Source organism: Opisthorchis viverrini, assembly GCF_000715545.1.
Source record: "Opisthorchis viverrini unplaced genomic scaffold opera_v5_702, whole genome shotgun sequence".
Lineage (NCBI taxonomy): Eukaryota > Metazoa > Platyhelminthes > Trematoda > Opisthorchiida > Opisthorchiidae > Opisthorchis > Opisthorchis viverrini.
In genome coordinates this window covers 38,414-61,213 of record NW_008752373.1, presented here as the reverse complement: position 1 = coordinate 61,213, position 22,800 = coordinate 38,414, and the positions used below count along the sequence as shown (strand labels likewise).

The window sequence follows — 22,800 nt, the reverse complement described above, 5'->3', positions numbered from 1 at the left end:
GCCTTGGAAACTATAACAGTTATTCACATGACGTATTCGTTTATGAATATCCGCAAAATATAACGTCAGTGAACATCTTGGATCCATAGTTGCTCGTAAGGGTGTTTGTCCGGATGAGGGAATGATCCTCTGGTTTCCTCAAAGGCATACACTTATGATTTTTTTTACAGAAGCATACGAATTCAAGAGTTTAAGACTGGGAGTTAGCTGCAGGCACTGCGGGGGTGGGATGTATAAGTGACATTCAGGATTAGAATACTCGGTCCGTGACTGCATTTGCGGGTATTCATATGTTTAGGTTAGTTGAAATTATTGATAGTATTGACTTTTCAGTACGCCACTAGTAGTAGATATCTAATATACGCAACTAGCCCGAAGTCATCAACGTCTTGGAGTCAACAAAGACCTAAACAGGTCAATAAAGTACATACCGATGATGGAGTTTGCGGACGGGTATGGTGGCCGGGCAGCCGATCTGAAGTACAGCAAGAATGACGCGCTCTCTATTTAGTCGACCTCTGCAACGATCACGTTGCCATAGATGACTTATGAATTTCTATTTCAAAATACTGGTTTCGGTGGAACATTACCTTGAATCCGAAAAAAATTAGACTGTTTGTTCGTAGAAGCTTACAAGGAAAAGAGTATGTTGTGATAACCGACCCCATGAATTTCGCTGTTATCTATCACTCTTACAACAATAGTTGCTTCCACCAAAATATCGGCTGAACCCCGGATCAGAAAGAGGTCGGATTCTGGGGAGTAATTTAAGCTATAAAACAGAGGAAAGCAGTCTGAGAATGGAACGATGATCGCATTGCAAAGAGCAGAGTTGTTGGATAGAGAGGGCAACGCAGTGTGGAACAGACCCAGGATGGAATGAGACGATGATGACCGCTCATCGAAACCAGACAGGGTAGGCTGTGAGCGTGCTCACATCACATAATGTTAGATATATTTGCATCCGCATATGGCAAACAATCGATACTGAACCGTAATGTCAAGTTGATTACATAAATCAAAATGATGTTGGCAGTCTTGCACTAGTTATGGGCTTATTGGGGGTGTTATCCAAGTTTTCGATTTCATCAAACAGACTTTCGAGTCCAGTACAAAACTTTCGCCGGTTCACTGCAAGCGTACGGAGACAGCCGGAACGTCTCCACAGGCTGAATAGAACTCTCTACAGGACTTGACATCCTCAAATTAACCGTCGTGTATTTCACAAGATGTTGGCTCTGGTGCCACGGAAGTGTTGAGTTTCTTGTTAGGGAAGCGGTATCGTAGTGATATAAGCAAAATTATTTAGGCTCGAGTGGGGTAACTAAAATATGCAAACGTTCAAGTCAATCCCAAGCTACCACTTGGCTACCCATGCTTGCAGTACACGGCTGCCAAGTTGTCCCATACAGAACTACTGTATCGATCAACAAAGATTATACCCTAGCTCACTTACTCCTCTATCAACAAAAGCGTTCACTCACCATCATTATCATCGACAACAATACATCAATGTCCAAAACTAATGCTTGGCTGATATCACGCTGCTTCAGTCACTATACTTTTGCTTAGACTTGTTACCTTTTAACCGTTAAACCACAAGATCTTACTGGGGGAAACGGAAAGTGGCAATACTCAAATTCAAGATTTCTGCGACCAGTAGTGGAAATCTATCCAGTATATCGGGAGTCAATTAAGGAGCTTTTATTACCCAATTATCAACTTAGTTATCACGATTATATTTTGCAACCTTAATCTACGGTCGACGCCGCTATGCAAAGGAAAGCTTTTTTAATCCTAACTACATGGTTCTAAGATACCAACATTTGATTTGCTACTAATCTGTTTGTCCTAACGTGCGTGATCCTCTCGAGCTGAACTTTTACAATGGGTTATCATTGGGTAAGAAAATGAACCAAAACAACCTTAGTTGCCTACAAATTTTGTCTCGTTCATGTTTACTAAAAGCATATTGCCCTCCTTTATATTGCCAGAAAGCCCTATGATCACATTTGCACGAAATACTTGTCGTAGCTCCGAAATAGGACACAAAAGTATCCAGAGAATTCATTTTTCGTGGTCGGGCAACATGAAAAACAGCACATTTCTGATTCTGTTGTTTAGCGCCAGAGGCTCGTTTAGAAGAGGTCTAAACAGCCCTCCAAAAGTCATCAAAATTCCTTTGATCCGCTAAGAGAGCCAACAAAATAACATTCCTTTTGAAATTCCTAACCGCGATCGAAACGACTGTGGCGTGAGTTTAGTCAAGGTTGCTGGAATGAACAAGAGGCTTGGCTGCAGTAATCTTAAACCGTTGCCCTTCATCCAGAGGCACACAAGTTCTGTGATTATTTGATGGCTACACATCAACGAAGTAGCTAGTACTGTGGTTAATTTAGCGCTGAATACATCATAGAGCATATATTGAACGAGTCATTCACGGTCATCTCATATCCCATATCCTACGAGTGACTCATCGCTAAATAACTTTGAATTTCCCGTGAAAATCCATTGACTGGTTTGTCAACCGTTATTTTACCAAGCTAAAACTTTGGATTCATGGGCTATAATTGGTTATTTCCCGAAATTCTACTCACTACCGGTGGATAAACGGAAATGGCCGTGGAACAACTAACTAAAAGAAAATTCATGAATAGAAAAACAGTAAAATAACCAAGATTGGCTTGAAGCATAGTTCTCTAACAATGACGTGCCAAGAACTCGTGGTTACGTAACTTTAAAGTACTCATGGAAAAACCAGTTCCATTATTCACTGGTTGAAGAAACCCCCGAAATGTGCATATTCTAATGGGTGTCTCTTTGCTGTTCAGCTACATCCTTTTACGTTTAATATGAAAGTTTGTAAGGGCACGCTATCATTGCTGATCAACACATGCTCCCAGAACAGTATCGTTCTAATCATCAATCTACCTGACACCCACCTCATTACTGAGTCATCGAGTTAATTCTTTACTGAATGTCCTTCATCTACCGCCATCAGATTCTTTGGAGAAGAACAAGTGTTTGCTGCACGGAAGTAGGCATTCACAAGGGTTGAAAAGTGCTAGAAGTAGGGCATGTAGGTATGAAGTAAATGCGTTCGAAAAGCAGTAGTTGTCTTGGGCAAGAGGCAGGCGCAAATAAGCAACAGCAAATTCAAGCAAACGAACGACGATACGTTCGCCTGTTCTGGTTGTGTACGAATCACACCCAGCGACGAGCGTTTTTGGGCAAATCTAGAGGCATATCGAGCTACTGCCACTGTTTTCAAAAAGGGAATGAGATTCCACCGAATAGGCCAGCTTGGGAGTCGAGGCAATTCTAAGCGGAACGGTAGCTGAAGAATCGGCTTATGATGCTTGAAGTTATGCACGATTTGTTAATTCATGCAAATTTGCACGAGCCTTTTTACCCGGCCTTACTTCCCTGTTTCTGCACTGGGTAGTTGATGACGGTTGAACAAGATAGCTTCTTGAGTTGGTCAACGGATACGTAGCCCGAAAGCTGACTGCCTGTTTAACAGCGTCATTTTTCAAACCCCAGCGCCAAACGGGTAAGTCTAAATAGAGCCGAAGTGTGCTTCCATCCGCAGCGAATGGGTGATGAATCATTTGCAATCAGATTGCTCAGTTCAACAAGCAAACCGACAACCGAACTCCTCATTTGCGCATCGTTTAGCAGAAGACCTCATCAACTTCCAGTGAGTACATACTGGCCTAGCTTCACAGGACTGATTGAAGATTCACAGAGCTTACATAACAGTAGTTAGTAATCCGATTCGAGTTTCCTGTGGTTTGGGCTCTTCGCGTAAAAATAACAGTGCTCGAAACCTGATGTACATGTTCAGCTTTTGCACCCCAAATCTCAACACCATGCGACAGCGAAATGCGTTCAGTTTGGGTTCAGGTGGAACATAAGACTCGTCGACTGCGCCCATCTGATGAACCCCAACAAGGGCTGTCGAATGTGTGAATTGTTGAGTCTTTTTCAACAGCCTTGTGAGTAGTGTGCTCCGTCTAGAAACACCTGTGGTTATCAAACAATGTGGGGCTCGGTCAAACCACTGGTATGGGCGCTGATGTTCTCAACCAGATTGTCACAGCCATCGATAATAGCCCGGTCAAGAACAGCTCTCAGCTAAAAGAAAATAACAGATGTGTCGAGCTGTTTTCATTGGTTCTGTGCACAAAAGACGTGGAAAGTATTCTCACAAATGTCGACGCAACCCACTAATTCTTACACAGAGGCGAGAACAATGGCATCATTTAAAAAATGCGAAATAATGTTGGATGTTGGTGCAGACATGGTGAAAATCACTTACGCAGATCGCTAAGTCGTCACTCGCTCCGAATACCCTGTGATTTATCAGATCACAAAAGAATGGTGCTCTTATCACACATGAAAGACGGATATGACTGTCTTCTAGGCATGTTTCTATCCTTGAATTACGAGACGAGTCATCAGTTAATCCGACACCAAGGTAAAACAAGACAAACAGTTTTGAAACCAGTAATTTGCTTCGGGGATGCTCTCACGACATTTTTATTCATTCCGTACAATGGAAAAGAATCACAAATTCAAAGCACGAATTTCCCCTGAATGAAAAACGTAGAGAGTGGGAATGTAAAACAACTTCTTGCTCTTGGGAAAAAGATGTTCACCTGTAAACTAATTTTGTTGGAACTATGATTAAACATCTGCAAAATTTTCCAGAACCCTGCGAGGCCACCTGAGAATTGAACCGGAAATACTCTCTAAAAAAACTGATCAAGAGCCTGAAGAAATTGAAGATCTTCGGATCCGGTACATTAGGTTTCGCACAAAGTGAGACAGATATCACAGTTGCCTTGAATGTACGGCTTTTTATCCTCATCAAGAGTCGTTTCTGACGTCGAAAAGCGTTGCTAACACTTTGAAATGGGTGCGTTGACTCCATCTATCATAGTGTAACTGACCTAACTGATCACAGTCATGCTTGACGCCAGGCATCGCAATATTACGAAGGCCAGGTGTCATGTTATGACCGGTTTCCCTCCGGTTAGTTTTGTGGATGAATTTGGAGGTACTTGTCAGCCCTAGTTGTCTGAAACAAGGTTTTGCTGTTGCCAAGACTAACCAAGACAAAACAGAAAGAGTTCTTTTGAAGACCAGCAAGAAAATATGTCAAAGACCAAGGTTCTATCCACAGAATGATCACATGCGTGTTTATATTCGGTTTATTAGCGGTGACATTATCGATGGAAGTACATCAAATCCCTGTATATGGCTTTGAGCTTTGTCTAACTAGTCTGTTATGCATCGTCTGATTAAGCAAGGACAAGAGTTATGACTTTAAACATGTCATCATATTTGGTCCGTTTTGTTCTCTCGATAGATAAAACCTACGAACATTTAATGGGTGCACAGTTGTGATATTTGATTGTTTTGTACCTGAATGTCCCCTGTGCAAAATACACCAGAACTCGCCACATGTATTCGTACGAATTATTAAACTTTATGTAACAGTCTTGTGTAAACCCATTTCAGTTGAATTTAGGTCGACACGAAGAATGCAGATGGCAACAACCAGTGTTCGTCCACCTGTGCTCGTGCACACAGGACTGATAGTGAGGCAAAATGTCGGTACGGCGGGTATCCGTCATTTGTCATTCCAAAACGCTTGATGCAGTGCTGCCAACTCACACGACCTACTTGAGTGTTATCGATCCCATAACGCACAGTTAGATGCTACCTGAAGTTTTAGGGCATCCATTTGACGGATGCTGCTTGCGCCGTAGACCTGTGGTCTGAACCGTTTTGTTCCAAGCTCAAAGTCGAATAGATCCGAAGGGTTAAGTCCGCAAACAAGTGTGAAGTGAAAAACATCGTTTAAGATTACATTTCAGTATTTGGGATCTTCGTTTCGTATTGCACACAATCTAGACCAGCATACAGAGTCATCGGTATCTCTCCACATCAAGACTCAAGATACACAGGTGCTTGCCCCCACTTTTTACAATGTTCACGCCCGATATTGTGACCCTAAGAATTACTACATGGATAGCTGCGCACCACTCTGACAATGAACTGTAGTTAAACTGTTAGTTAATGCTAGAACTCTTTTGTTCTTGAGTTTTGAATCAGACTCCTTGTAAAAAGGGTTCAAATCTTACTGAGACCATTTATCGCTGGTATTTCAACAGTTAACATCGGGAAACTATGTGCACAGCTTGATTGCCACAATACACGAAACTCACAAAAAATACTGTTCAGGCGTGTACACATAAGAACTTTTTCGGTTTCTAAGTTGCGCCAGGTACATGCGAAAGGATACGCCAGAGCGGATTTTTGTCAACTTAGCCGGTAACCGACTAGTTGTTGGTTCTGAAATGTCCATCGACCATTGCTACAAAGTCGCGTTTGCTGTTTTGTGTACGCTGCAACCCTGTTCACTTTGGCGGACTATGACTTTTCATAACAGAGCAATCCGAGCGGGGCAAACTGAGCGAGTGTTCGGACAACAGTGGACTGCAAATATGAAATCCGACAGCGGCGGACACAAAGCCTCACAGTCTCACGTTATGATCGACAAGCATTGCTTACTTTTATAACTCAAATGAGAAGGAACAGAAGAGAAGGAGCAGAAGAAAGCGTCAATTCAACCCTAGCACCTCAATTGCTCGTGTCCAGGCTTCGGTAACCTAGCAATATCTCAGCACCCGTACATCTTTCTGGCGGCATGAGAGTGAGGTAGCGGAAAAAATGCTACAGTTCATAAATCCCTACTCGCCGACATGTACCGCATTAGATTATTGGCTATGTAGCATGATCTGGATAGAGTCATGAAGAACAGAAGTAGCAGACGGCACAAAATTTCCATTTTAGTGTACACAGTGCATCAGCCGAACCACAGTTCTGGTGTAAACAGGCACTGTGGTGAATAGGCTGATGGCATTACAGCTCAAAAATTCAGTCACTGTACGCATTAATTACTATGATGTTTAGACTTCTCCAAACAATTACGACATGACTGCTGTTTACTTGCATTTCGTGTCTGGCGTTCCTCGTTAGGAGAGATGTGCAAATGAGTAAATTTCGCTTAGGAACAAATGTACGTCTGGAGCGTGGATGGATGGTTGTTGCGCATTCAACTATCGCGAACAGGATGGATTGAATGGTGAGTGAATAGCACATTGCGTCGACGTCTCGGCGCGAATTCAACCCACTACTTCTAGTTGATTAACCACAGGCAGTGACATGCCGATTGCACTATTTGCGTGGGTGCTCTAAGCGCAGTCGATTGCCCTCCCCTCACCATTGGTCAGCATTTTCGGTGTCGTCATTGGCTGTCGCAACGCGCGTGTACGTGTGCCAACTTCACAACCCCTGGACCGGAAGATTCCAGCCAAAGGCCGAAGTAGCCAAGCGATGTTATCGGTTCGGCTGGAGTGAGCAGCGTGACGGCACGCCTTAATAACGAAAGCCAGTTAACATCGATGGGTTTTTGGTCTTCTTGCGACAAAGGCGGTACTAGCCAGGCCGCTTTGTCAGGATCAAAAGGACGAAGTCGACGGTGTTATTAGTATGTTGCTATGGTGCCCAACCCATGTTTATTTAGTTCAATCTACGACCGAAAAAAATTATTTTGATATGCATATCTAAGGTTCACACCATTGCTGCATAAAGTTCCAAAATACCACGATTACTGTATATCACACAATCAAACAGGGGCGATAACATTGAGACAGCCCACAGGGGTCAGGTATTCAGAAAATAGTAGTCGAGTCATGGTCAGATAATCCTCAAATGCAAAAAGGAACAGGTGTTTGAGAAAAATTGATATCCGTGTTAGTATGTTACGTAAAGGTAGTCAACGATTTTGAAGCAGCCAAAGATTGTCGGAGAAAATATAGTTGTCGCTGCTAATTTCTATGGAGTCCGGTGAACGGATAATTTGAACTGTTTCGTGTCGACTAGCGATCGATATCGCAAATCACCCAACCGACTACAAACAACAAAACGCAAGTGCAAATTGACACCAAGCACCACAAAAACCTAAACAGTGCATGCAGTAAGTGAATTTCTGTACTGTCATGTCCGTGTCGGTCAACGTCAAACAAATTCACTTCAATCGCTATGTTATGTGGTGCTTTGGTGTGCCTCCTCCCCATAAATGAATGCGGACAGTTCAGCAAACAAAAAAAAACTAATTTGTTTGCAAATGAGTGTGTTTCCCTAATTTCGTGCAATTTGGTTCCCAGTAGAACATAAGGTTGACGGAAACCCGGGGACTGCGCCTACCCGATGAGCTCCAAGAAGGGCGAAACCGATCGTGGGTTGTCGAAGAATTTTCAGCAATCTTATGAGTAGTGGATAAGGTATTTTCCGTCTAGTTTGTCCAGAAAGATACCGATACGATGAATGTACATCCGCAAATTGAGGTAACTGTGTTCGGACCTCCATTCAGGTGACACCGGATGAGGAATTTTTCGTTCGACGTCTAATTCATTCTCTCGTTAAGTCATGCCACAATTTTCGATTGGATAAGCTACAATGATCAAGTAAATTGTGTTCAAAAGCGCACCACAAAAGCATTTATTTAGTCTTCTTGTCGGATTTCAGATCGGAACTGGGCTCAACAAGACTGATTTGCAGTGACGAATAGCTACAGGCTATTGGAGAGAATACACAATTCGTTATTTAAGCCAAAATCGATCCGACGACCCTGAAGAATAGGAAATGGGGACCAACTATCATCAAAAGTAGTTCGGTAGCTCGGAAAGATTAAAGGATCACTTGAAGTGAACCGGCTGGATTATTTTCACCGGATCGCCCAACTTGCCGGTCTTACGATGTCATACTACAGTTCCTGCAAGCAAGAAGATAACAATGTCTACTTTCTTTCGAAACGTCGAAAACAGACCGGCATAATCTGGAGCCGTTACAACAGACACTCATCCCAGTCATTAATGGCTGCACTGTGTAGAAGAACAACTAAATCACCGTTACAGAGATTTCATGTGTAGGCGAAAACGTGGCCTTGATGATAAGGTCACCCCTGTCCTGGGTGAGAGAGTGAAACGCAGACTGCCGTGGCCACAGCTGGCAACCAAACCTCATTCCCTTATGGACCGATTGCCTGTTGAAAACGAGATGATTTTACCTGTCACTGCTGTCTGCTCAAGAGGATCAATACATGGAAAAGTCAAGTACAGCCAAAAACTCTATATTAATCAAATACGCTAAAAATAGTCAAAATGAACATTGGGCAATATGAACGCTAGAAAAGTTGAAAACCAACGAGAGAGAGAGCAAAGATGCACTAAAACCATCGCAAGCAAGTGAGTCATCACGGTCTAGATTCTGAATCTAAGTAGCTAAAAGCAAGATGAAAGGATTGTCCAGCCTCGCATTTCCTGTGTAGGCGCGGAAAGTCAGAGAAACGATATGGTAAGTAAGCGCATGCACTGTTTAAATTTACAGAGCATCATTTGCGATATCCGAAACATCAAGAGGAGCCGAAAGGTACAGCAAACTTTTCCCGTCCGGCATCATTGATAACGCATATGTGCTATGAAGTATGAAAGAAACGTAATGTCAGACGGGGTAGATCACATACATGTAAACAATAAACTTGGTGAAAAGTTATAATCGAATGTATAACACCTGGTGCATCCCAAACGATACTACTGAGCTTTTGCATCATCAAAGTTTACGTGAGCGAAAGTTTATAGATTCAACCGTGAGATCTTTTCGGTGCATACCTGTTACGCAACGCAAACGAAGAAAAAGCGCTGATATATCGAGAAAGTGCTCAATCCTAGACGGAAGCAAACAGGAAAGGCCAGGCCCGGATTCGAATCATGGACATCCTAGTCAATGGCTTTATGAATAGGCGTTCAGTAAGTACTGATGCGTACCGATCCATACTAGAAATCCATGGTACCGAGTAACATGCATTTCATTCGATGTTCCAACAAAGTACATGGACAGATTCAACCGGGTTATGCAGATTCCGGTCGAACGATCTGTACAAATATTGACCCGTTTGATATGAATTATGTGTAGGACAGGGATCCGATGGGTGACTTTGGGCCGCATTCTAGTTTTCACTAACCCTAAAAAACTGCTGGCCATTGCCTTATCGGAAGGCTCCACAATCAGTCATTTTACCGAGTCGGTATGAAAGTATATCGACCAGTGGCAATCAAGGGTGTCATTTTTATGACCTGATTTGTAATGAACGAGAGAGTCACTGAAGAAACCGTTGAAAAATCCAACCTTACGCAGGGGATAGCAAAGAGTAACTGTGTCGCAGAAAGATGAAATAGTGAAAATTGGCGAGATTTTGTGTCTATTTGTCACAAGGTTAGGCTACATTACAAGTCGAACCTGCCGACCGATTTGATCTCACTTGATGGACTGACACTAACCGTACCCGCAAAGTTCTCGCTACGAATGCCAACCGTAGGCGACGACAGGGCGAAAGTGATTGCCGCTACTAGTCAAGCTTTTGTGTTTTGGTCTTTCTCATTATTTCTTCTAGCTGGGTCTAGAATCACTTCTGCGATGTCAAGAAGACATCAAATCAACACTGACTGGACATATTTCAGGTTTGATTTCGATTGGGCTTTGCTCAAGGTAACAAATAAGGGGTTTAAGTGTCCAGTCACGAACGGACAGCTGTTCATACTGATGAAATGAAATGCTCATCTCAAGGCTTTAATCCGCTAGTGAAGTTACGTAACGTTCACAACAGGGTCACCCCTGTCTAGGCCTGGGCGACCTGGCGGTATCCCAGCTCTCGTGCTTCCTCCGGGTGGCATGGCAGCTAGGCACCGAAAGTGTGTTGCAGCTGAATGATTTTTTCAACAGGGTCACACTAGTAGTTCCATTGTGAAGCAAAACTCTAGAAGTCATGTCAACAGGTAGTTAGCATGGTGTACACCAACTGCATAATATAACTCATGTTTCACAGTTATCGGCTGGCATGTCGTATTGTACCGAGGAGACTGGTTGCCTGGTCGGCCGTTTACTGCGAGCAGTCAATCAGGCTAACAGCTAGTCGGTTTAAACACGGGCGGAATTCCCATCCAATTACAATGAAGCCCGGCTCGTTCGTTGAGAGTCATTTTCGTCCATCGGGTGCCGTATTCCGAATGTGGCTTATTTGGCTGCAGATGCCGCAGTTCATCGGAACGTCCACTTAGCTGAAGTACGCGGCCCTATCATGATGCAATCTGACGGCAGAACTCCAAATTTCCTCGTTCTTCTGTGAACACTCTCAATCGTACGGCTTACTCTAGGGACAGACCGACTTGTCCAAAACCAACACTATCCATTCATCCAGTTGGTGGTGGCTCATTGACGTAACCACATTGTGTGTAGTTCTAACGACTGCATCGCTACTTAAGGTCATCAGAATTAAGCCACCTAGGGGAAGGGGTATCTAGGGCACTCCAATAACTCATGACAGCTATCCGAAAGTGAAGCAAACGTAAGTGTGAATGGATGCAGTTACAGTAATAATTTTTTGGTTGAACTGTACTCATTTTCCCTGCATTAGATCCGTCTTCTTTGTATTTACACTGACTAAATGAACCTGTTTTCCTGGCCGAGAGATGACGGAAGTTCACGGCATCCACATATAGGCATCAGGATTACCCCGAAGTTAGGCATTCAGGAAATTTCCGGCAACTCCGAGTATGCAGACGATGTCACTTGGTGATGAAATGTTCGTAATCGCGTTACTCCGCCCAAAGAGCGGATCAATGGAAGACTGGTTTGTTAACTGGTGCGTAAGTAGGCTCAAAAATACTTGAGCTAAATCGGACTTCCTAGTTTTCAATGTTGTTTGATCACTTTGGACCACGGGACTAGAACTGGCTGTATGTACGTTTACAACATATACGTCTACATACTAGCACATCGGTAAGCACGGACATATTTCGTTCAGCACATGGATCAAGCGGGTTTCGTTCATATTGGAAATACCACAACAAGATGTAAATTTGATGGCCTTACATGCATATCACGAAAATGGTCGTTGTAGTCGAATGCGTAACCCACAACGAAGCGGTCAGGAATTTCAAAGCCGGCAACTGGAGGAAAAAAAAAGGAATAAACGTCTTTTTTTAAACACACTGGTATCAAATTGGCGGAAACAAGCGGAACGCGTGAAAAGGCTGAATGACTGTTGCCCACACCGCAAATTGCTTTGCTTTACTTAAATTCGATACACAACACATAACAAGTGGTCTTTATATTCCCTATGATCGAAGCGTAACGAAAAACGGTCCTGCAAACCAATGGTGCTGAAGAATCCCATTGGAAGAAAACTGACTAAAACAATGTGAATGAGCTCGTCGTACTACATGAAAAACGCTGGTTAGAATAAAACAGGGCCCAATTGTCTCTTTTGATTCGTGACAAAGGGCTTATGTGTTGATCAGTCATGATGTAATCGTTCTACAATGATGGGACGACAGGCATATGACTTTTCAAGACAGAGGCCGGCAGTTAATTAAAAGGTGTCTGAGCTGGGAATCGGACCGAGATCATCCAAACATAAATGTATGAAGTTATCCACTGGATTACTCGGGGTCACTCGAACCGAAAGCTCTCGTCACCATGGGGTTGCTGCATGACGATCTTACGAAAACGAGATTAGTTAATAGTTCAACAAAACCGGGGCCACATGCCCCCGTCTAATTTGGTAACATAATCAGCCGATGCAAAAATGTTGCTTCAGGTCGCTATTACCTTTGCTCATCTTCAGTTTCATTTCTAACCTGAACAAAAGATGCAGTACCAAAAGCTTCGTTCGGCTCGAGTTCCAGAATCACTCTCTATTTTCCGTTTTCGTTCCAAGGGTAAGGTTTGCTGCCACGCTTCTTCCTCTATCAAACACTTATCCATGCTCAGTTGCGTACATTCATTTCCGCCCGGAGTAGCGAACTTCAGTTGTGGCTCCACCACCAAGCATCAAATCCCCTGCGATCCAACAATTAAGCATCACAATTGAGCAAATGAGCTGCATACTTGGTTCGTCACACTTCTGCTCGGTCGATCAGCAGCCAAAGCGAACAGTAAACCCTTTGTGCGACGCACACAATACGCTATACACTCATGAAGATCGGGGGTGAGTTTTCAAAAAGAGGCCCGGGGAAGTCTCGAAGCGAGATGTTCAAGCCTCTGTTCACCACCACACTGCTCACCACCTCACTGTTAGCAATGGCATAAGGAAACGAACAGAAAGTCGCTCAGCTGCAGCACCGTTTTGGTACATAGCTGCCTTGCAACTCGAAGAGAGAGTGAGGACTGAGATACTGCCAGGTCACCTGAGCCTAATAGTAGCAATAGAATAGTCGGAATCGAGTTCGAACCACGGACCTTTCGGGGGCAGCGGTTTCCGACCATAACCACTGAGCTGTCTTGAGCACACGCAAAGCTACTCTGCGTATGGCCGTGAAGCGCCGATTGACAAAGGACTGATGCAGCTTGTCTAAATACCTCAAACAGGTGTTTAGGCCTGTATACACCCTTGGGCCTCACGCTACCCATACAAACACTGTGTGTAGTGGAATCATCTATACAAAGTGCACCCGCTGTTTTATCAATGTAGTGCTAAGAATAAAACGCTCTTAGCAGCGCTGACACACATAGCAATTACATGCGAGCCAAAGCAGCTCGTGGACAACAAAAGTGGGATAAAGCAAAAGTAGTAATGACAGTTGGCAAATCAGACTAAAAGTTCTCATCTCAGTAGTTGGTGTCTTGAAATTAAGGGCCTCCACAGCACATTAAACCTTTAAAATTCCTCTCTTCTAAACTATTGAAGTATGGAGTCTCCTCGGCTTGTCGAAAAAAACTGCGCATGCTTAATGGGACTGTTCCCCTGGATTATAGCACCAACACAGGGGTATCTCAAAACTCCATTCCAAACACAGATGATCAACGTGGGAAAACTAGGTGTAACGTACAGTCAGGCGTGTATCCCGAACTGAGTGGCGTTCTTTTGACAAGCAGGCTGAAAAGAATGGACAGTAGAAAAACTTAGTCCATAGCCATATAGTTTGAAGCAGCGTTTGAAAATCAATAGTGTCCAGGGGTGCTAGGAAACGACGAAGCTCGTAACAGTTGGCATTCCTTTGAATTTAGAATTTTCTGTAGAATATGGCTCCTAGAAATGGAGACATTTGGTGCATGAGCACGTCATTCTTTTGACAGCAGGCCGAAAAGAATGGACAGTAGAAAAACTTAGTCCATAGCCATATAGTTTGAAGCAGCGTTTGAAAATCAATAGTGTCCAGGGGTGCTAGGAAACGACGAAGCTCGTAACAGTTGGCATTCCTTTGAATTTAGAATTTTCTGTAGAATATGGCTCCTAGAAATGGAGACATTTGGTGCATGAGCACGTCATGTTTTAGGTATGTAATGAAAAACTCGTGAAATGACTAACTTATGGGTGAAATACAGCTGCACAAATGCGCCCGATTGAAAAAGACGAACAAAACCCTTCCGCTACAACAGATGCCTGCGAACATGGCAGAGTTCCAAATGATACCAAGCAGTAAAGTTTCCGTCCTCAAGAGAAAACACCACGAACTGGACGACTTCCACCACCCCATTTTTATGCGGAATTTCCGAGGAGATTCTCTGAGAGAGAATATTAATCTACGAAGCAAATGCTGAGTTTCGGAAATCGCTTATTATTTGAGACTGAGAAAGCCAGTGGACAAACGAGGTCTGTAAGCGCCCATCCAAACTATGTCTGTCTGATAGATATCGATACGGACTACTAGCCAATTCAAGCCTTATACTATGCAAAAAAGGTGCGTATGCACCAATTAACCGCCAACACGTGCACGAAGTAGGAGGCATATTCATAAAGGGATATAGACTGTATTTTGGGCAGACACCTGGACACCCAATGAGACTTTAGTAGTCAACGTGTGTTTTTGGGTTATTGTTCTCGAGACACAGCCAACTGGGTCTGTTATACGTTTTCATTGATCAATCAAACCCGGGTTACTCAGGGCTTCTGTCGCGTCGCCCGTTCATGATTTGCTGTGTACACAGGGGGCCCTGCGCCATGAAGCGTGACGGCCAGACTTGGCAGATGTATGTGCGAATTGCGGCTGGCCCTGAGGCAACCCTTATCTGATGTTATGAACTACGTAGGGTCTAGAAAATACGGCAAACTTGACTTGAGGACGACCTATTCGGGCAATGTACTGGGGTAAATCTCTAGTGAGAATCGAGCAACAACAAATCGCACAAACCATTTGTAGCCAGTAGTGCAAGTGCATGGTAAACTGATTTGAAACAGCAGTTTGAAGCATATATTGGTGTGCCATAGGGATGCAACTGGTTGCGGCGACCAAAAACGGGCAGTAGGCGGGTAGTTGAACTAAGATGCTCGAACCGAAATTTGTTCAACTCTAGCTCGATCTCACATGTACGCCAGTACGTAAGTTGCGAATCGTACAGAGCAAGCGCCATTCACATGCATTCAGTCAACCGTAAAGTCAACGATAAAGTAGGCACACGATGACTGGACGTTCCAGGTGACAGTACTCTAGTGGGAAGAGAAGGACGGTGTGCGACAGAACCTCAGAGAGAATCCGATAGGTAATGGCAAACCGCCTTAAAATGAAAGCTAAACACAGCAGGGAGGGGCAAAAACAGCTCAGAAAGCAAATTGAAACCAACATGAGAGATACAATAGGCTGTTGAATGGCTCACAGCCACTGAAGAAGACGAAACCGAAAAGATGTGCGATGAAAGGCCGAAGCTGAGGTTTCTATCAAGTCCTAACGAGGACAATAGGTCGATCGGTGAACGGCGACCTATAGGGGAATGTCTACCTAATTCATAAACCAAGAGAATGCACGTAGTGAACGTGACTATGGACTGCACCGCAGTCAAGAATGAAAGCTCTATTTGAATGGTTACATATGAAAACCAGAATGTGTAAGTGAACAAACGTCAGTCCAGTTAGTACAGTGCTACAGCTATTAACATGTTCGAAGCTACTCGAGTTTCACTCTGCCAGCACTTCCGGTGCACACTGACGGAGCCTAGAGAGCAATAAACTCACAGACGTCGGCTGAACACATTGATCTAGGCAATGTCGAACGTTCAACTAGCAATTTTACGCCGTTTTTTGTGCACCCTGACCTTTGTCTTGGGTTAAAAGGTCACCTGTCACAAAAACTATGGTGCTATTCTGGTTCGACTTTCAATCAATCGTGTTGCAAGTGAAGTTAGGCTATGCCAAATAAGCAGTTGTGATAGATATAGATAGACAAGAGAGTTGGAGATTTCAATCAAGCACGCGAAGTCACTCTACACTGAGAAACCAAGAACCACTGTGCAGGTGTCTTATTTTTGTTGAGAATCACTAACAATGCACATCTGACGAAGCTCTAGACTACTTCACGAAACTTTGAGGAAATTCTACCCCACAACCTTCTGGTCAGTAGTTGAGTGTTCATTCATTCATGGTCGGTTAAACAGCGGTAGGGTTAGGCTGCAGATGAAAAGAGTTTGTTAAATCATTGCTGTGTGTTTTGGCCGGTTCAAAAAGACTTAGGTATGAGATTGGCGGCGAAACGCAGAAGTTTGAATAACGCTTGTCTGGATGAGTTCCAATTCAGAAAATTTCCGTACACGGTGGTTTCACTTGCTATGAATATCCTGATGAGAGCGGACTACAAGTAATATTCCTAGAATGGAAGAAAAACTGGACCGCCTCGAAAACTGTGGAACCTCGACATTAGAACAAACCAACTGAGATAAAAAATTTAGAATATAAGGTAGCAAGTCGACAATTTTATGGATCGAAGTAAGAGGAAAACGGGTCGGCAAAGATCACCACATATAAAGCAACGGGTGACTAAGAAGGAATGTTTTGACGCTAGATAAACAGAAAGTACCATACGTTTCTATCACTCTGAACAAGGTAGTGGTCCACGATTTGCACTCATTGGCAAACACGAGCATTTAGGTGCAATTTTCATATCAGACCAGCTTATTGGGCAGACCGAAAAATAAATCCAATTGCATTGATACAAGTAGGACACGTGCGTGATATACCTGCACGTACTCAGCGGATTCTTTATCGAACACAAAACTCCGACGATTGACAGCTTATCGTTTTTACTTGCGAAACGCACTTTATAAACTTGAGCTCAAGTTGTAATACCTGGGTGTGAATATACCGGCAACGTAGGGGCGAACTCACCGAAGTAAAGCTCTGTACTGCTGATGCTTTACGGTTTCTCTATCAATCGGTCAGTGCGAACCCAGACAAGTGATTTTGATAGGGACTGTGATCATGAATTTTGCTAAGTTGGAATTTTCAGCGCTGTTTAGGTAACTCCAGTCATCCCTCACAATGGCCTATAGAAGTATACCCTACTCATGGGTTGGAAAGGAAGTAGTGGAAGTAAACGTTGAGACAACGTGTACACCAGGATACGTATGCAGGACATTCTCAAACTGTTTGAGTGACCGGGAATCACACATCAGAATCGCTTCAAGGCACGCGCACTTGTAGACGGGATCAGCAACCGTAACAAACAGGCTCTACTGAAATGACGACTTTGTAGATGATGAATGAGCGGACTACGTTTTAGCTCACAGTTCTCTTTGCAACATTTGTGTGCAGATAGTTTGAACTGCGCTACCTTGTGATCTCGATGGGATTTGATCAGTCTGGTTTAGTGAAGCTTCAGTAGCCTCAAGTATACAGAAACCTAAGAACAAAATGAGCTGCCGCGAACGTTGAGGATACATACTGATCAGTGAGATAACCCGGTTCGAAGTATGCAGATGGGAGAGTGTGGCTGCCCCAATTATCACTAAAACATCAGTGACAGTAGCAAGTCCGTGGGTTGCATATGGGATCGATGATGCGCACACACAGATTGGAGGGTTGCGTTGAATACGCCTCTCGGCTTTCAGGTTCAAATTTTTTACCACAGAACATCTACGAAGGAAAAAGTGGTCGCGAGAAGCATTTTTCTCGTAGGTAGGTGGACCACATCCAACCGGCGTTAATCAACAAGTATTCAGTCGACGAAGTACAGAGACGTTATACATGGCAAAAAACGCGCGGAATGGGCGAGAGGGCCTGAGTCTCGTGTATCAAGTAAACCAAAACAGAACACAACAAAGAACAGACAACCAGACATCCCGCCTGGTAAGTGTCAGTCACGCTCTGTGCGCAATATCCACAGCAATATACTGCGACCGTACATCCGGATTCTATCTTTTGGCTTTCCAAAGAAGCAGTGTATCAAAGCAAATCTAAATACACGCAGTTAAGTGTCAGTACAGTAGACAGCAATCGATAGTGCAAAAGTAAGCCGAGCAATCGATTCAATGTTGATACCAAAAGCGGAGTGCGGTGTCGGGCTCAGCATACTTACGGAAGTGTGCGCATACAAGCGCAGTTCGTATGCGAATGTGTGGACACAAACTATGCACGGTAAACAGCACAAATATGCTGATGGAAGAAAAAAAGAGTCACTTGCAAGCTGATCAGTCAGGGTCCAGCAGTCAAGAATACTAACATATATTGCGGATAGTTGTAGTAAGTTCTACTTGTTGCAATCAAATTTCAGTCACTGTGGCATTCATTATGGGGCTATTATCAGTACTGCAACAACCGTTTTACGTATCCTTGAGACCTCACTAGAAAGAACTGGAGGTAGCCGTTGGCGAACCTTCACTTGTGTCCACGTATAAACGAACGCGAAACAGCGTTCGAGGCTGTGGAGTTGCCAAATAATTTTTCGGGATTAGATAGCTCAAATAAATGGTGACCGCTTGTTTGTGGACACAAGCACTTGCACGGACATAACAGACCGGAGGCAGAGGTACTTCAGCCATAAAAAAAACCACCAAATCTCCACCCTGATTAGAAATAATAAAATGACGCGAAAGATAGCGAACACCAATGAAAGCAGTCCGACAGAGGACGACACGGCAAAACTCAACAAGTGGTTGAAGGAACAAAAGCAAAGTAAGAGACGGGAAAAGACTGAAGGTGGACAGTAAACATGAGAAAGAAAATGCCGACGGTTTTTAGACTGAAGCAAACTAAACACTGTCGACGAACGACCACAAAGAGAGCTGATAAGATGGTGAAGATATCACAGAAAGACGAAGCTATCTTCATCGCACAGAGCATTGAACGAACATCGGAACGCGCTCAGTACGATGATCAACAGATAAATACCTTATCTCATGGCTTTCCATCGCACGATTACACTCATTGTGTATGTCTGACAGAGGCTTGAGTAGCTTTCTCTTTATAATAGGATCTCCTAACTAACAGTGACCAATTCCGCTCCGGCTAGTTTCTGTGAGGTGAGCTACGTGGTATATATTGATGCCACGATGGGAAACAACTACTGTTGACCTGAGCGAGTAATCTTAAACATCGTACCCATCTCCCGAGGAAAAATCCGGAAGGATGAGAAAACTAAAACTGATCGTCGTGGAACAATCATTCTGATTTCACAGGTCTATCGAAGACAATCAACCGGGTCAAATGTCCACAACGAACTCTTCAGCCTTAACGACAGTGGTTTTCCCAAGAGATTATACCCATGGAAAAAACTTTCACGAAGAGCATGGAATATGCAGTCCAGTTTTTTTCGGCTCGAAAGGGCAAGACAATCTCCAAAGAGCATAACTATTCCCAAGAGTTATACCCATGGAAAAAACTTTCACGAAGAGCATGGAATATGCAGTCCAGTTTTTTTCGGCTCGAAAGGGCAAGACAATCTCCGAAGAGCATAACTAGTGCACCGGACAGTAAAGTAGAAAATATGTCGAAAAGGACATTTCAAGTAGGTTTTGGACGATGATTGGACAAGGTCCAACTATATATTGTACTATTCCAGTGTAAAGTCAAACTGAATTTTCTTCAAAACCTTGTACAACAAGAAAATAGTATACACTTATCAAGCTCATGGTAGGTTCGAACCCAAACACGCTGCACTCCCCGAATGGTGCAGATGTGAGATAAAGTGCTGAAACCACTCGAGTTTTTTGCCACAACTCAGCTCGTTGTGAATGGAATGAAATGAAGTTTGTACATCAGCTAAAGGGTCTCAGCTGGAGACAAACAGAACACTGGAAAACGATGGAAGATCGGGGGTCGGGAGTAATTATAAGACCACGTAATTTGATCGGTAATTGATCAGGTGGTTGTTGGTCTGATCTCAAAACCTTTACAGGCATTTCAGTGGGACCCCGGGTGACATTTGATCTACTGTTTGTCTTTGCCTTTTTTTAGAGAGGCCACTTGGCCACTCCTGGGATCACAGACATTTGTACCTTTATGCACTCGATATGAAATGCACGTCGGTCAGGCTAATGATAACCTGATCCAACCCAACTGTTGTTGAGCTGAGTTGTGTGATTTGCTATCCGAGTTTTTCGAATACCTGAACCCTCTGCCCAATAGTGACTACCAGTGGTACTATTCGGTATTCAAGTCTCTAGATGTATGTATCACAGTAAAACCAATTTTTCACTACTGTCAACCACTGTTTATGAATGCATGGGCGATCTAAGCTCCAAATGAAAACGTGTACTGGATGGAGAGAAAGTGTTTAATGGCAACAGCGTCATCAAATCCGCCCACAAACCGCGCAAAGCGGACCAATTCCGATACTCTCGAATTAAATCTCCTGCTACCCGAAGTCAACAGCAGCGCTGTAGCATCATTGGCGGTCAGAAGAATTTGTGTACTTTTGGATCAGACTTGAAATGTTATAGCCCACGTTAGTTCGGTAATAAATATCACATGCGGACGAAAAGTGCTACTTTGGAGTGCAATTTCGAAATGGGAACTGAGTAAACGAATGGCTACTAACCACTGGATGTGTATAGCCAGAAGCTGAAACAGCGAATCATACCATTCGTTGTCACGAGTAGGCAGTTGGACCGGCATCCTTGGAGCCCTGATTCCAACCCGACTGAAAATCTGGGTACGCAAGTCTACCAGTATTCAAAGCTGGTTTCACGTTTGTTTTTGGATGGAGACGGAGAAACTTTAGTCCAAATGTCATTCGAACATACAGAAAAAATATTGCCGATTATAAAGGTTTCGAGAAAAAGTAACGTCGACCAAAAACTCTCTGCGTAAAATAACAGCATATCACGTCATTCTTGCTTTTCGCTTTTAGTTTTCAAGCCAGTTTGTTTTTTTAACGGAATGTTTCACCCGAAAACCATTAAGCGCGAGCAGAGTTACCGCGAAAAAAACGAGTGGTAGCATATCACTCTTGCTTTTCGCTTTTAGTTTTCAAGCCAGTTTGTTTTTTTAACGGAATGTTTCACCCGAAAACCATTAAGCGCGAGCAGAGCAGCCGCGAAAAAAACGAGTGGTCTTATAACTAACTAACTCGCCACTTGGAACCTGGTGATCACTAGAGTGTGGTTGGTGTCGAGTGGCAATGATTCATGTATGAGACTCGGGTTACTGCGTGAGGAGTCACCGTTGGTGCGAAACACCAAGAACCAACAGACTCAGTGTATCCAGAGCATAGACGTGAAAGAAAACGACCATGGAGACAGTCAGCTCGATAGAAAGGATGTTTTACATCAATCATACCCAAAAAAATACACCGGACGGGGCAACTCCTCACAAGAGTGACTGCAACATTGACAAACACCAGAAAAGGTCAGTAACTGTCGTTCGTATGAAGCCCACACATAACAGTGTATTTTGAGGAACGCAGTTGTCAATAACGGATGCATTTTGCAAAAGAGTCTACGACGATCACAAAATTTCAGTACGTTGGACTGAAGACCAAACAAGAGTGAGGACGAATTCCCGAATCAAGTGGTGGTTACAAGTTCATGGACATTTTTCATGGCCACCAAATTCTCTTGATCTTTTCGCGCTTATCCCAACAAAGGTTTCGTTGTCAGGTTGCAAACGGGGATGAACACATCACCCTTTTGTTGACATGCAATGCTAGTCATATTTTCTGGTTATTGAAGGCGGAAATAACAAACAAGTTTGATGATAACGATGGGAGAGGATTTGGTCGTTTTCAATAGATTCCATGCAGTCAGTGAAGCAAACATATGCTAAAAAGCCGAACAGCACTGTACAGCTGTTTCATCCTTGTTAAGAATGATCCGCATCGAGGACATCACGAAACTCAGAGTCTCGAACGCGCGATCTTTCGGCCAGTGGTTTCACATTTGACCATTTGATCGCTGTCGGATGATCAGCAGCGTGACTAGCTCTCACTTAGACAGGATACAACGCCACTCATCCTTCAACAACGGGAACCACATCATGTGGTTGACTACTTCTCAAAAGGAAGTTTCACCCATCTTGTGAAATTATCCTTCCTCTCATCGACTGTTGATGATGGGAGGAAATTTGGTCAATTTGAAGTTTCAAACGCCACTAGTCGGTTGGATAATCAGATAGATCCGAAACCATGCTGGTTCTAGTTTCCAGACAGCGATAAGACGAAAGCTCATTTAAAGTAAGCAGTACTTATACAGCCCAAAACCTCATTTCTGTGTACTGAGGCCATTGAATGACGGAGCCACACGAATGATAAAACTGGGTGAAGCACAACAGCTGCAATGCTTCGGGTCGTGCACAGATGTATTATAACGAATCTACTTGGATTTTCGTACTACACATTGTTCAGAAACTATTTGTAAAAAAGTGCAACTGTAGAAGACGTTCTGGAGACCAATATTTTTCGATGTTTTGCCACTAAAGTGGAGATGAGACGGTTTCGACTAGACAGGGAACAAATTTGGAGGACG

The 22,800-nt window shown here is 43.5% G+C and overlaps 1 protein-coding gene across 1 annotated transcript in view; it reads right to left on the bottom strand.

The window, feature by feature from the left end:
* Positions 1 to 9,231: 9,231 nt before the first annotated feature.
* Positions 9,232 to 22,800, bottom strand: part of T265_12010 (hypothetical protein) — a gene marked incomplete at both ends in the record, with an annotated part of 28,732 nt that continues 15,163 nt past the window's right edge. The window contains 3 exons of the mRNA XM_009178892.1: positions 9,232 to 9,348; positions 12,004 to 12,080; positions 13,962 to 14,008. Coding sequence (XP_009177156.1) covers positions 9,232 to 9,348; positions 12,004 to 12,080; positions 13,962 to 14,008 — 241 coding nt within the window. The remainder of the gene's footprint in view (positions 9,349 to 12,003; positions 12,081 to 13,961; positions 14,009 to 22,800) is intronic.